Here is a 14,226-nt window from a genome sequence, read left to right on the forward strand (position 1 = left end):
TTGAAATTCAGATCCAATAAAATGGATTTTAAAGTTATATGATTTTTTATAAAATGGATCTTAAATGGATTGGATCGAAGTAAAAATAGATTGGATCAATAAAATTGGATTTTTTACCACGCCTACAATTTCCTACTTTGACAATTAATCACATAACACAACCGGTGGTCATCATGCATAGTTGGCACAAACAACTATGTACCACGACAAAAATACACAAATAAAAACAATGCCCACTAAAAACTAAAGGGTTAAATATTTTTTTAGTTCATGAAATTGAAATTCATCTCTAAAACTTCGATACATTTTGATTCTCAAGCTTTAAAACTAAATTGATATAGTCCTGTTTAATCCAATTACATTAAAAAAATTATGTGTCCTCCTAACCCTCCCCACCTCATTGATCCACCCCCACACACCAACACCCATGCACCCACACCCACACCCACACCCACACACACACACCCACCCACCCACCCACCCCCCACACATTAAAATCCACCCCACACGCGCACACACACCCACACACACGATAATTAAGGTAATGTCACACATATATGGTAATGTACTTATGGAGAATAATACCTCGTACAAAAATTACATACACGAAAATTACAATAATATGTCACACATATTTGGTAATGTACTTATGGACAATAATGCCTCATGCAAAAATTACACACATGCTTGTGCAAAATGACACACACGGTAATTACAATAATGCCACACATATTTTTTAATGTACTTATGGATAATAATGTCTCGTGTAAAATGATTGGTATGGACATTGTTGAGATGCCCATACATGATGATATGGTTTGAACATTAACCGATGTTTGATATATCTCAAGATTAAGAAAGGGTTGTGAGTACTAAGTTAAAGGTGATGGTGATGTATGGAATGTGGGACAAGAGATGCAATTACAATAATAATGATGATAATTGAAACTATATTGAGAACGATTTTGAAGATGTTTTGATATGATGAGAGTTCAAAATTAACCTTTGTATGAATCAAAGATCTATAGTGGTTGAACCTATTTTTCTACTTCCATTATACCTAAAACCCTAAAAATAAGAATGTTAGAATATATTTCATGAAATCCTAAAATATTCCGGTAAAAGTTTTAGAAAAATCTAAACTAAAGCATTGAAACCCACTTATTCGTATCGTGATAATTCAAGATTTATTTATTGAAAATTGTTATAATATAGTACTTCAACTCTTAAAATGTTGTATAGGTTTCTCTTATTAATTTTAAAAATTAAAAGATAAATTCTAATTATATATTTCTTTTTCTAGTCATTAGAAGATTATAATCTAAGTGGTTCAGCTTATTAGAATTTTATTCCAATATTCCATATACTCATATCTTACACAGCTATATTTCTACCGTCAAATATATGGGAATTGGACCTTCGAACATAACTAATAATTGATAGACTTTTACTTCCTACAGCCCACATTTTCTTTGCACATCACCTCAAATTTTCAAAATGACTATTTTGTCCTTCAAGAAAGTGACTTCCTGATTATATATTTTGGAAACTTTCAAGAACAAGCTTTTCAAAATTTTCAGAATAACATTTTCAAAACTAAATTTCAGAAACAAAAATTCTGGAATATGATTTGTTTTTTTACAATTTCCAAAAGGTGTATTTGAATAAATTTTCTCAAATAGAATTTAAAAAAAAAAATCAAAACTTATATAATGCCTTTCAAAATGAATGTTTTTGGAACATCCTACATGAAATGTGATAAGAAAATAGCTTTTCAGAACACATGTTTTGAAAAGACCATTTTGCAATGAGTTTTTCTTCGCATTCTTTACTTTTCTTCTTTTGCAGCGTTCTCCCACTCTTGTTTTTCGTCTACAGCACAGTGACGATGGTGGCAATAACAGCTATGTTAGGGTGGTATTGTGACGAAAGATGTTTTAATCTTTTTCTCTTATTATAGAAGAGTAACGATATTTTGACACGTTTTAAGTTTATTTGATACTATTTGTATTGCTTTTCACCTTTTTCTTATAAGAAATAAAAAAAAATCACTTTTTTATAACTATTTTATCTTGTAATGTGATGTTCTATAAATATAATATAGGTTTAATTATTTTTCTTTTATTTATTTAAAAATACGAAGTTAGTCCTCTCATTCTTTCTAATCTCAGGTCTCAATTTTTAAGAAATTAAAATAATTTAATTTTTTTTGTTATATCTTTTTAGGTGGATCAAGTGCTTTTTTATTAAAATTGACATTAAAATTATGTAAATTACACTAACAAAACAAATTATTTTTATTAATAATTTTAATTTTAATAAAAAATCTTTGATTTATTTTAAAAAATTAAAAGAATATCAAATGACATTATCTTTTTTTCAAAATTTAAAATCAAATTGAAATTAAAAAAAAAAAGGAACAATATTATTGGACAAAATAAAATAAAATAAATCAATCCTATAATAAATGTCAAATATCGTTACTCATCAAACCTATAATAAATGTCCAAGTATCATTACTCTTTATGGAGTAGACTTAAGAATTGTGAGGTGCAAGAAGTTAAAAAGGGTTAAGCACTAAAGCACAAGTCTTTGACAACAAATAAGTAATCCAAAGCAGTTTGGAGACTTCACTCATAATTGTGTGAGAAGAGAAGAATGGGAGAAGAAGAGGAAAAGCTTGTGCAATCCTACCCTCACTATTGGGGCTTCACCCCAGAACAAGACTACTACAACCACCAAGGAATCAGAGGCACCAAATCGGAGTTCAGGACGGCGCGTGGCCTCAAGCTCTTCACAAGGTCATGGCTCCCAAACCCCACCATCACCCCACGCGCCGTCGTCTTCATGGTCCACGGCTACGGCAACGACATCTCCTGGACCTTCCAAGCGACCCCCATCTTCCTGGCCCAATCGGGATTCGCCTGCTTCGCCGTCGACCTCCAAGGCCACGGCCACTCCGAAGGCCTCAAAGCCTTCGTCCCCTCCGTAAACCTCGTCGCACACGATTGCCTCTCCTTCTTCAACTCCATCAAACAACAAAACCCCCAATTCCAAAACCTCCCCTCTTTCCTCTTCGGCGAGTCCATGGGCGCCGCCATCTGCCTCCTCATCCACTTCCTCTCCCCAGAACCCTTCAACGGCGCCGTTTTAGTCGCCCCCATGTGCAAAATCTCCGACGCCGTCAGACCCAGATGGCCCATTCCCCAGATCCTCACTTTCCTCGCCAGATTCTTCCCCACTCTCCCCATCGTCCCCACCCCCGATCTCCTCTTCAAGTCCGTCAAGGTTCCCCGCAAGAAACTCATCGCCAACATGAACCCTTTGAGGTATCGCGGCAAGCCCAGGTTGGGCACCGTCGTCGAACTTTTAAGAGTCACCGACTTCCTCAATCGGAGCCTCTCTGATGTCAACCTTCCTTTCATTGTCTTGCACGGCAGCGCCGACGCTGTCACCGACCCTGATGTCAGTAGGGAGCTTTACCGCGAAGCCAGGACCCTCGATAAGACCATCAAGGTCTACGACGGCATGATGCATTCCTTGCTCTTCGGAGAGACCGATGAAAATGTTGAGATTGTCAGAAACGATGTTCTGTCCTGGCTGCTCGCTAGGTCTGGTGGGGAAACAAGACTTCAATGATGATGAAGGTTTCATTTCAAGGTTCCGTTTTGTTATCTGTGATTGTGCATTGGTTTCTTTTTCTCCCAAACGAAACAAAATTATGTACAGAATTCATGGCACTGACAACAAGGATGTATTCCGAATGTGAACTGTACTCTCCATTTCATCCATCAATTCTAATTTATGAATGTGAATGCAAGAAATTTGTTCCCTTCACCAAATGTTTAAAAGTTTCTGTATGGGCAAATCATAAACAAAAGTCTGGTTTTTGTTATTAGTGGCTCTGATACATAGCTAACCTTACCAGTAGTTTTCTGAAAACAAAAAAAAAAATTTAAACATTTAAAGGTAATGCCATGTGACACATGTATATGAAGCAAACTTTGACTTTCGGTATTTTATTATGATTTTTTATTTAAATGGTAATAATTTGAGAATTTTAGGATGTAAAACAATTTATTAAAGTAACCAATTTAGGTTAATACTTTTATAGATACTTAAATTGGGGTTTTCTTATTTATATCATACAATTTACAATTATAATTTATTATGTGTTCATATAAATGTAATTTTTAATTAAGGATTTTTCAATTATTAATATAACTTTTCACGAAGAAACAAATCACAAAATGGGAAGCATAGTTGTAGTAAAATAATCCATTTATTCAATTACTTTTTATAGATTAATGTTGCTTATGCATATACATCATATTATTTATGATAAATACATGTACCTTTATTTAATCCTCGAGTCGACCCTTTTGATTGCAGCATGTTGCAGCTCTGCAAGATGGCAGCCAAAGAAACTCAGACTTTTAGTATTGTTTGGTTAATTTGGTTTGTTTAGGATTAGAGAGTTCTTAGAACTAACTAAGGGAGAACTTTTAAAAACATAACCGTTCTTCTTCAAAAACTACTCTACAAATTCACCAAAACGGAAGGATGCTAGTTTTATATGTGAAGAAAACCAAAAATGGTAACTAATTTTGTTTTACTTTTTCGTTTTTGTTTATATCAACAGATTTTCAAATCTGCACTAGTTTTGTTTATTCTTTAACATTTATGATGTCAAATTAATTATACGAAACTCCACTAACCAGAAAAATTAGATCAACATGATCATTTGACAAAACATAGCTTTACAAAAACCACTCAGATTATTCAGTAAATTTCCAGTTCCAGGTAATCGTAAAGTGTACATGGAGCAAGACATGTATTATGGATTAAATTTAAATACATGTGCCCATAGAGTTTTTTCTTCTATTGTTACGAATGCACATTCCAACACAGTTTTGAATGGATTCTCTGTTATCGACTCAAAATTAATAGAAACAAAAATATTTATAAACACCACAACTTATTTTAATCACTATGTTTTAATTGTGTAGATTATAATAATTTCTAATCAATAAAGACGGTGTTTTAATACTACTCTTGAATTTAAAATTACACTTAGTATCGAGTATAACCTTAGACATTGGACTCACAAACTGGAGTGAAAATTTCTATATAATTTACAAGGAAAAGAAACAATCCATGAAATCTTTCTATGTTGCTATATATATATGCTTCTGCTCTCTACATCCTACGAAGATGCGAGATTTAACTAAAATTTCCAGTTCAAAGAATGAAATATCTCATTCTAAACATAAACATTTCATATAATCTTCAAGTCATGCGTTAATACCGACCTCGTTACTACTTCAATCCAATCCTTTGTTAGAAAATGTGTTGTTTCTGGTTTCTTCAGCAGTCAGCAGAAAGAAACCGAAGATGATACCATCCACCCACCCCACCCCAGGTAAAAAATCACTAATCCAAAAAATGTTGACTATATCTGTAAATATGTACGTCTAATCACATCATGAACAAATATTTTAAATCATCCACAGTGAGTCGACTCTGACGATCACCACTTCCATCCTCCCCAAAGGCAGATGCAACCATCGTTCTCTTCTTTTGCTGCAACAACATGTCAGACATTTTTCGTATGAGCAATCACTACATTTTACACTTTCTTCATAACACTGTAATCTAATTGTTGTGCAATGAATAAGCATTTTATGCCTAGTAAATCAGGACACATAAACAAAAACAGTTGTCAGACGGCATGTCACATGACTCAAAGATATGCCAAGATAGACTGGCTTCAACTAAGAATCGTAGTTAGGCAAAAGACAACACATTATTCAGCTCAAATAATTATTATTCACACACATGATATATTTTAAGCATTTCAACCCAAAAAACCAAAAAAAAAAAAGGGTAGGCGTCATTGACTGACTGTTCAGAAGCATTCTGATCTCCTGCCAGGAACATCATTTAAAACACTAACTTCCCCCCACAACAAATCATTCTAGCTTAAAAAACTAACCTTATAAACACAATTTCACTTAGGTGCTAACTAGAACAGTATAAACCAGATCATAGAACACAACGCAGAATTACTAAAAGCAACGTACTATGGCACAAAAAATTACCTGCAGAGCTAAAATTCGATCTTCAACTGTATCTTTCACAGTTAATCTCAAGACAGTCACAGGACGAGTTTGCCCAATTCGATGTGCTCTATCTATTGCTTGGTCTTCAGTTGTAGGATTCCACCATAAATCTAGCATAAGAACATGGCAAGCTACCACCATGTTTAGACCAAGACTGGCAGCCTTCAAAGACATAATTATAACTGATACCTACAACGCAACACGTCAAACCTTATCATTCAATATATCTGGCTGCCATATTATGGCGTGGGAACAAGAAATTCAATCATGACTTTAACGGATCTGCAACTTGACTAACCTCGGGAAGAGTGTTAAAATCTTTAACAGCTTTATCTCTTGAAACAACTGACATTGTTCCATCAAGCCTTCTATAATTAATCGAAGATTTCTTGAGACACGCTTCAAGCAAATCTAGCATCCTCGTCCACTGAGAAAACACTATAGCTTTCTCCCCTACGACAGTAACTGAATCACTATGGTATCTATTCTCATCAGACAAATTTTGACACTCATGAGAATTTAATGAGGATTTCCCATTGTCAGCATCCGAGGGGTTCCCAGGGCAATCATTATCTTCACTCAAAGTGCTATTCCCAGAAGTGCTTTTTGATGTATAGGACTGTGGCTTACGCAGTGATTTCAAAACCTCAAGTGCAGCCTTTATTTTTGAAGATTCATATGGCTGACTTTGAGACCAAGGCTCAAATTCTTCCACTTCAGAAGCAGGGCAACCAGGTGAATTATCACAACCCTGGTCAGAAAGACAACTGTTCAGAGTGGCTTTTGAGAATACCCTAGATGTGCTCAGTCGAATTTTGCAATTTGCAGCAGGGCACTGGTTGTCATCACCAGTAAGATGTTCACATATGCATTGGTTACAGAAAACATGGCCACAAACTGAAACAAACGCATCTTCCGGAGGATCCTGTCCAGAAAACAAGTATTAGGAAAGACACGTCCGAGGAGTTGGGGAGGACATATACTGTGGCAAAAAATATACTTAATGTGGATGATACACGCATGCAACAATAATACAAGTCCTTTAACCTCAAGTCAAGAGCAAGGATGATAAAAATAATTCCCAATCACCCTTCCCCTCTTTCTGCAAGGAAATTAGTTATACGATTAAACAAAACCTTTTCCACTCCATTCACTTTTACTTCACTCGAGTTTACTTTTAAAGCTGCTCTAACCCCTTCCAAGCACAATCTATAAGTCTACGACCCTAACAACTAATATACAACTACAGCTAACCAGTTTAGATTCAAGCAAACAAATAACCAGTACACACAGATGTGCAGTCAGACAAATCCAAATTTTTAAATACCAAAGGATGGTCAATACATACATTACAAATGCTACAGAGGGCCAAAGAAGCCTCTAAACATTGCAGAAGAGAGATTTGTTTTTCCTGAGGAAGTGTCTTTGCCATCTCAACCGAATATCTCCATAGAGAGTTTGAATTGTATCGCTTGACAAGCAAAGGGTGATCACAAGCTTGTCTAAGGCGCAGGAGCATCAGCAAAATGTTGACATAATTTTGCTTGACAGTTCCAGCATCAGCATATTCCTGACATGACATCACATCACACACATGTAAATAGTGGATTTCAAATATGGCTTACCAAGATTTGGGTTGGAAAAAAGGCTCAACTAAACAAAATATTGCAAGTCACATAAAGATTACCATCTAAAGGAAAGACCATACCTGGAACTGTGCACGTGAATCAGCCTCTAGTTTGTAATAGAAATCACGTTCCTCAGTTGAAAAATCAACCTTTTTCAGCTCTATATATTTAGGTGGCAAGGAAATAATAGGTTCCCCGTCAAGAAGTGTACCTGAAGAAAAATAGTACCGCATGGTTACGCTGGCAAATTTGAAATCAGAACAACTACTGATTGCTTAGAGGAATGAGCTCACGAACAATGCACTGGCTACTAACAAGACAGGAAAGGGAAACTATAAAATGAAAAATTATCTAATTCTATCCAATGCCTAAAATTATATCCATGTAATAAAGCATACAAAATTGAAATGATAATTTTATATCTTGAGAAAAAGGAAATGGATATATAATTTCGAAAAAAACTGTATACACAAAATCTGATAATCAACTTTATTAATTGTTATGGTTGAATAAGATGGCAAACTAGGAAATAACTAATAATTATAGCCTACTCTTTTGTTGACGCAAACTTCATGCATTCAAATTAATCAAATCTCACCTTTGGTTCGGCGTAACATTATAGTCTTCAAGACAGCTTGTAGCTTTCTATATCCGTTTGCTGGATTTCTGCTTATTGGATTCTTAATTTTAGAACAAAATGATATATAGACATCATAAGGGTCATATCGTAGAAATCTGAAGTAACTGTAGAGATCATCAATTGCATTCTGGATAGGAGTCCCCGACAAACACCATCTTCGCTTTGCACGAAGACCCCAACAGGCCCTTGCAACTTGAGTTTTGTGATTCTTTATACTTTGTGCCTCATCCAAGACAACCCTAAACCATGCCACCTTTGCAAGCGGGCGAGCATTAGTTTCAAGAACTGTTCCATCTGATCTCTTCTTGCCATTTTTACTAGAATTAGAGGGACTTTTTCTTTTCCTACTCGGTACAGCATGATCTTCAACATTTCCTTTTTCCTCATCATCTTTGTCAGCTGAAGGCTGCTTAGGAACCTCCATGCTGACAATGGAATAAGTTGTTAGAACAACATCATACTTTGCAACCTCATAAGGATCTTTTGTCCGATTGCTTCCATGGTATACTAGCACAGAGAGATTTGTTTGGCTAGTTACTTTGCTACGCAACTCCTCTGCCCATTGACGTAGGACACTAGTGGGACAAACAATAAGGGTCCCGGCAGATGGCCTTCCCTTTGCTTGGTTTAGCAAATTCATACTCTTCATTGGATTTCTATTCGACTTATCCTCACAAATATTGGATTCTTCCTTTACTCTACCGTTCTGAGGAAGCACATCATCATCCACATCCAGATTCAGAGAATCCAATTCACTTTTGTGGGCATTGGTGCCCCCATTAAGTAATGGAGGTCTTTCCTTTAATATTAATGCTATAGTTGATACTGTTTTTCCAAGTCCCTACAAGAAAAAAGACTTTAACTCACTAAGGCTAAGAAAATCACATCTAATCAATTACTTATAATCTCATATTAATAATGCAGACAACTAACCTGATCATCTGCAAGAATTCCTCCTGAGCAATATAAACTTGATGCTTCCTTTTGAACCATCCATGATAAAGCAATTCTCTAACCAGGACAACCACAATTAGTTGGAATCTTCAATGTCCCAATTATATATACAAAGCAAGTTATCAGAACATCTCAGGAAAAATAGGATTGAGTTTACAAAGGATCGAGTTGGCAATCAGAATTAGACACATGAAGAGTGAACAGGAGTTCTTGTCCTGTATGATCCAACAAGACATAATTTTCAAAGAATACACACTTTTTCTAGTAAAAATGAGTGACAAGGCATCACTACGTTGTTTGTCACATGAATCTATGATTTCTAGTCTCAACAATCTTATCTCTGAGGAAAGTTGAATTCTTTTTATTGTCAGAGGAAATAATTATTAGAACAATTTGTCAAGGAAATGAACCAAAATACATGACAGTGAACTTTAGGATAATGGTGCCTTTGACATTTCACATCTTTAAAGACAATGAGAAGGTGTTCAAGTGTGAGTGCGTGACATACGATAACTACTGATATGATTCATTCATTCATTCACTGAATAAGTCATAGAAGTTATCTATTTCTAAAATATTGGAAAAGAAAAGTAACCTGATGCCTTAAAAGAGGAACTGCCAACAACCCTTCTGGTAGACTAACTTCTGACTTTGGCTGAGATAGATCCTACAATAAACCACTGAAGAGTTAAGTGCAGTGGCAGAAGAATATTTTCATATCTGCCAACAGATACAAAGGATAAAAACCATAAAATAAAGAAGTCAACCTGCAATGCAACCCTTAATATATTACGCTCATCACATGCCTTCAGCCTAGTACTTCCAACCATGTAAGACTGAGAATCAGCATATCTAGCAGATTGAGAAATGTTAGAGGAATTCCCAATGATTGTAGATCGACTTGTCGGAGCAGGATGACTGATGTCTTCAATAATGCAAACATCAGGGTCTTCCTCGACAATGAAATTCTGAATTTTTCCTTTTGAAAGATGAGAGTCAGCAAGTTTATGGCGAACCCCTCCTTCTCTCTTAACACAACCAAACTGTTTCTCACTGGTAATTAGTGCCTGGGCATGGGGCCAAGATATATTTGCAGCTTGTAAATTCAAATTGTCCACATTTTCTTGAAAACTAGCAATTCTACCATTGCTATCTTGATATTGATTGGATATCCCAGATATAACTGCATAATTATCCTCATTCTCATAAAATTGGTAAGCCTGAGACCCTACAGAAGAAAAAATACCAGGTGTTTGTCTCACGGATTGATCTACATTGAACTTAGCATCCTGGTAATGGTCTCCATATGGTACGTATGAATCACAAGCTGAAAGAGACAGTGATGGCAGGTCATCAAAATTAACTTTCCTAGAATGAAAAGATGGATAAACATTATCAGTCAAATCTTGAAAAGACGTCCACCCAGTAGTGTTTGAGGGCATGCCACTGTTCATACATGTAATATCAGCATTTAACTCCACACTTTTGGCCTTCATGTTATTCATCATTTCGTCATTTGGCAATTGAGAGCAAAAACCATTTGGCAAACTACCAAGAGAAGAGTCAGCAACAAAGGGTCCACTATGCATTCCCTCGTAATAAGTTGAAGATCCATGGTAGTCAATGAAATCACTGGAACCATGGGAACCTTGACCAATAGTAGAATCAGGTGAAGTTGCAACATGTAAAAATCTATCAGCATCCATAAATGCTTCAAAAGATGTACACGAATCATTTTCCTGTTGCCCAGAAACTCCTCCAGTGGTGTCTTCAACATAACCTTCGATATTTATATCATCATTGTCAACGATAGAACTGATTGAAGTATCTACAAGTAAAAAATAGAATCAGATTGTTGCCCAATTTTCAAATATACAATGGTCTAAAGTAAAATTTTGAGATTCTTCACAACCGTATCCAAGTGAAGATTTCACATACTTTCAAATTCAACATCCTCTCGGAAATGCTTGAATTGGATCTCATTTTCACCTTTCCACTGACTTGGATTCAAATTATCTCCATAAATTGATATATTTCTTGACTGTGCCTCAGGGAAACTTGATTCCACACTGCAAGCAGGTACCTCGTGTTTAGAGACTCTGTTCCTCTCGATGCAGAAAACTTCATCACTTTCACCTGGGGAGAGGGAGTTACTGAGATTACCAGGAAATGCATTTGGAGAGGAGCAAGCCTGAGATTGAGGTCCCTCGTTTTCAAGTTCAATATCAAGCCAAGAATTTGCTACAGAATCAGATACACCAACTGAACCTCTGACACCAGAATCTGAGGCATCTGAGCAGAACGGAGAACAACTCGTGACTGAATCTGCAAAGCCCAACCTAGAAAATTGTTGTTCTTCCAACACTTGAGACCCTAATGAAAATGAAAAGGAATGAATCCAAAGCAAGACATAATATCAGGAATTTGATTTTACATCCATGATTCATAATTAACTCAAGAACCATAATGTCCAGTTCTCCTCATTGACAGCCAATTGCAACCAAAATAAATAAGTCATATAACACGAAAAAACATAGATATCTACATACCATTTTGTATCTGAAATGAGTCATGAGTTCCAGATTCACTGGGTGAAGCATTTTTTGAAGAAGAATCATCGGGAAAATTCTGGTAGGACATTAACATAAAAAGGTATAAGGATAATATCAAACATGCAAAGGCAAGGAGGCAACTGAAAAAATTAGATGACTGTTTCAATTTTGTTTTCAAGTAAAAAGCTTGAAATGCAAAATATGCCCAGTTACTTTTGTGTATATATATAGTGACAGACAACACAGCTTCATCAAATTCCAAGCAGAACGCCAAACTTCTATCTTTATCTTCATTAGAACTAAAACACAACCCCACTCCTCAATATGAAAACAACAACAACAAAGCCTTATCCCACTAAGTGAAGTCAGTTATATGAATCACACTATCAGAAAAACAGCATAGCAACACAGTAACAAAACTAAATACCCTTCATTGTTTTAGTAAGAAATTTAAAAAATGAAAGCCTTAAAATAATTTACAACTCTTTATCTTATTAACAGAACAATACAGAAGAAATATGCCTTAGTATCCAAAATGTCGAACTTAACAGCATAACATATGCATGACCCCCAAGTCCAAGACAAAATGACACATTTTTCACTAGCAACGATAATTCCATTGGTTAGTTATCATTTTTAAAATGTAAGAAAGGGTTTTTCGGAGGATTGGAGGGCAGACCTTCACACTTTAAGTGGAACTAAGTGACGCAGGCACAGATGACACGTCACTGGCATTTCCCATTGTCAAGTGAATATGAATTCAAGATACAGAAGAAATGAACTTCAAAAACTAAATAAATAATAACGTGTGCTAGAAATTTTTTTCTAAGAATCACTTCAAAGCTACTTACCACACTCCTTGCATGAATTGACCTTCCGTTTTTTTCTTTTACAAAAATCATTCCTAGGCACACAAATCCCATGTTTTTCGAGCACAAATTTGTCATGTTAATAACCATGCCATAAACTTCTTACTTTCGATGAACTAGAGAATAAATAATCAAATACAGTGTCAAATTAAACAATAGTTACCTAAAGAAAATTAATTATTACTGGTTAAACAAATTTAAACAACAAGCCTTCCAGTTCTGAGCAGATTACATCATCAATTCAACAAAGTAAAATAAATAAATCTTCTGAGATCGAATGACAGAAATGACTTTGTCACTGCACAGAAGCTTCAACTCTTCTATCACAGGATACTTCGTTTGTCATGATTCAATAACTAATTCGGTTTTCACAGTAACCTCACTCACACAGTCACGCACACACAGCACAGCATTCTCTGTTCCGCAAGAGGAAAAAAAACCCTACCTCCAGAAAATCACAATTATCGTCTTCATCAAGAACCTTCTGAACGGTGTTCATATCTATATAAAACATGTCACCGTCGTCATCATCACCATCGAACAGTTTCGAAAAGTCCACAACATCATCCGCCATGACACCGCCGCAAAAACCCTAATCCCGGTTCCTCAAACTGCGAAAAAAGCCACGCTCAACCACACGCAAAACCTCCTCCCCAAATCGCATAGCGGAGAATTCAGAGAAATAAAGTGTGAAATCGACGAAAGATTGCGGAGTCAGCTATGGATGGTTCGGTTTCTTCGAAGCTTCGACTTTTCGTCCCAATTTAGGAGCCAAGAGTCAGAAAAAGGCAAATCAAAAAAAAAATGGAGAGAGAATGGTAAAACGTGAAGAATGCCTGTGTGCGCAGTTTAAATACCGTTTGGGTTCGTTACGGAAGAGAGTGTGCGCATGTTAAGAAACCTTAACCTTATCATTGGTCTGTTCTCTTGATTTTCTATTCCTTATTCATACTGCAACTTCACTGTTGTTGACTAGAGACAAGTACCCAGATACCCTCACGCGTTGCATGAGCGTGTTCTCCTGTCAAACATAAATATAAAACATAACATATCTTCGGAAATTCATTGTTTTTTCATAGGAAGTTACATAGATCACGCAAATGAGTGAAAGTGAAAGGATAGGGTTAAGGAAGGGATTCATCACGGGTGTGTATGCTATTACCTACTAGTCAAAAGGAGAGAAAAAAAAAAGTGGTGTTTGGTTAATTGCTTAATTTGAACAAGTTGGTGTGGTGGTCCAATGTTTTGTATCATTTTATATTATGATAAATGTGATTCTTTTCATTCATTTTTTGTTGGCCTTGAGTCAGATTAGCACCTCCTTTATTCTCCTACTTCACCTTTTACACATTTCCAAGGGTCATCACAAAATTAAATTTTTCGTATGATCAATTTTGGGTTGAGAAAATAATATATTATCATGTGCTAAAGTGTTAGTGTGATTTCTTGGTATTTGCTTCT

At 35.7% G+C, this 14,226-nt stretch overlaps 2 protein-coding genes across 2 annotated transcripts; one reads left to right on the forward strand and one right to left on the reverse strand.

Moving 5' to 3' along the window:
- The first annotated feature begins 2,542 nt into the window (after positions 1-2,542).
- Positions 2,543-3,842, forward strand: LOC114176160 (alpha/beta-Hydrolases superfamily protein). Its single transcript, XM_028061102.2, has one exon. The coding sequence runs from the start codon at positions 2,659-2,661 to the stop codon at positions 3,637-3,639; it is 981 nt and encodes a 326-aa protein (XP_027916903.1). The 5' UTR covers positions 2,543-2,658; the 3' UTR covers positions 3,640-3,842.
- A 1,270-nt stretch (positions 3,843-5,112) lies between these two features.
- Positions 5,113-13,860, reverse strand: LOC114178272 (helicase-like transcription factor CHR28). The gene is made up of 13 exons (XM_085671561.1): positions 13,623-13,860; positions 13,211-13,515; positions 11,894-11,972; positions 11,283-11,717; positions 10,112-11,172; positions 9,940-10,011; positions 9,324-9,401; positions 8,349-9,231; positions 7,831-7,961; positions 7,471-7,692; positions 6,421-7,047; positions 6,102-6,311; positions 5,113-5,583 (listed from the first exon to the last, which is right to left on the reverse strand). Exons 2-13 carry the CDS (start codon positions 13,337-13,339, stop codon positions 5,479-5,481), a joined length of 4,032 nt encoding a protein of 1,343 aa, XP_085527687.1. The 5' UTR covers positions 13,340-13,515; positions 13,623-13,860; the 3' UTR covers positions 5,113-5,478.
- Between the last annotated feature and the right edge of the window lie 366 nt (positions 13,861-14,226).

This window comes from Vigna unguiculata, chromosome 3, assembly GCF_037176805.1.
Source record: "Vigna unguiculata cultivar grain cowpea cultivar isolate G323 ecotype 2 chromosome 3, ASM3717680v1, whole genome shotgun sequence".
NCBI classification, from domain to species: Eukaryota; Viridiplantae; Streptophyta; class Magnoliopsida; order Fabales; family Fabaceae; genus Vigna; species Vigna unguiculata.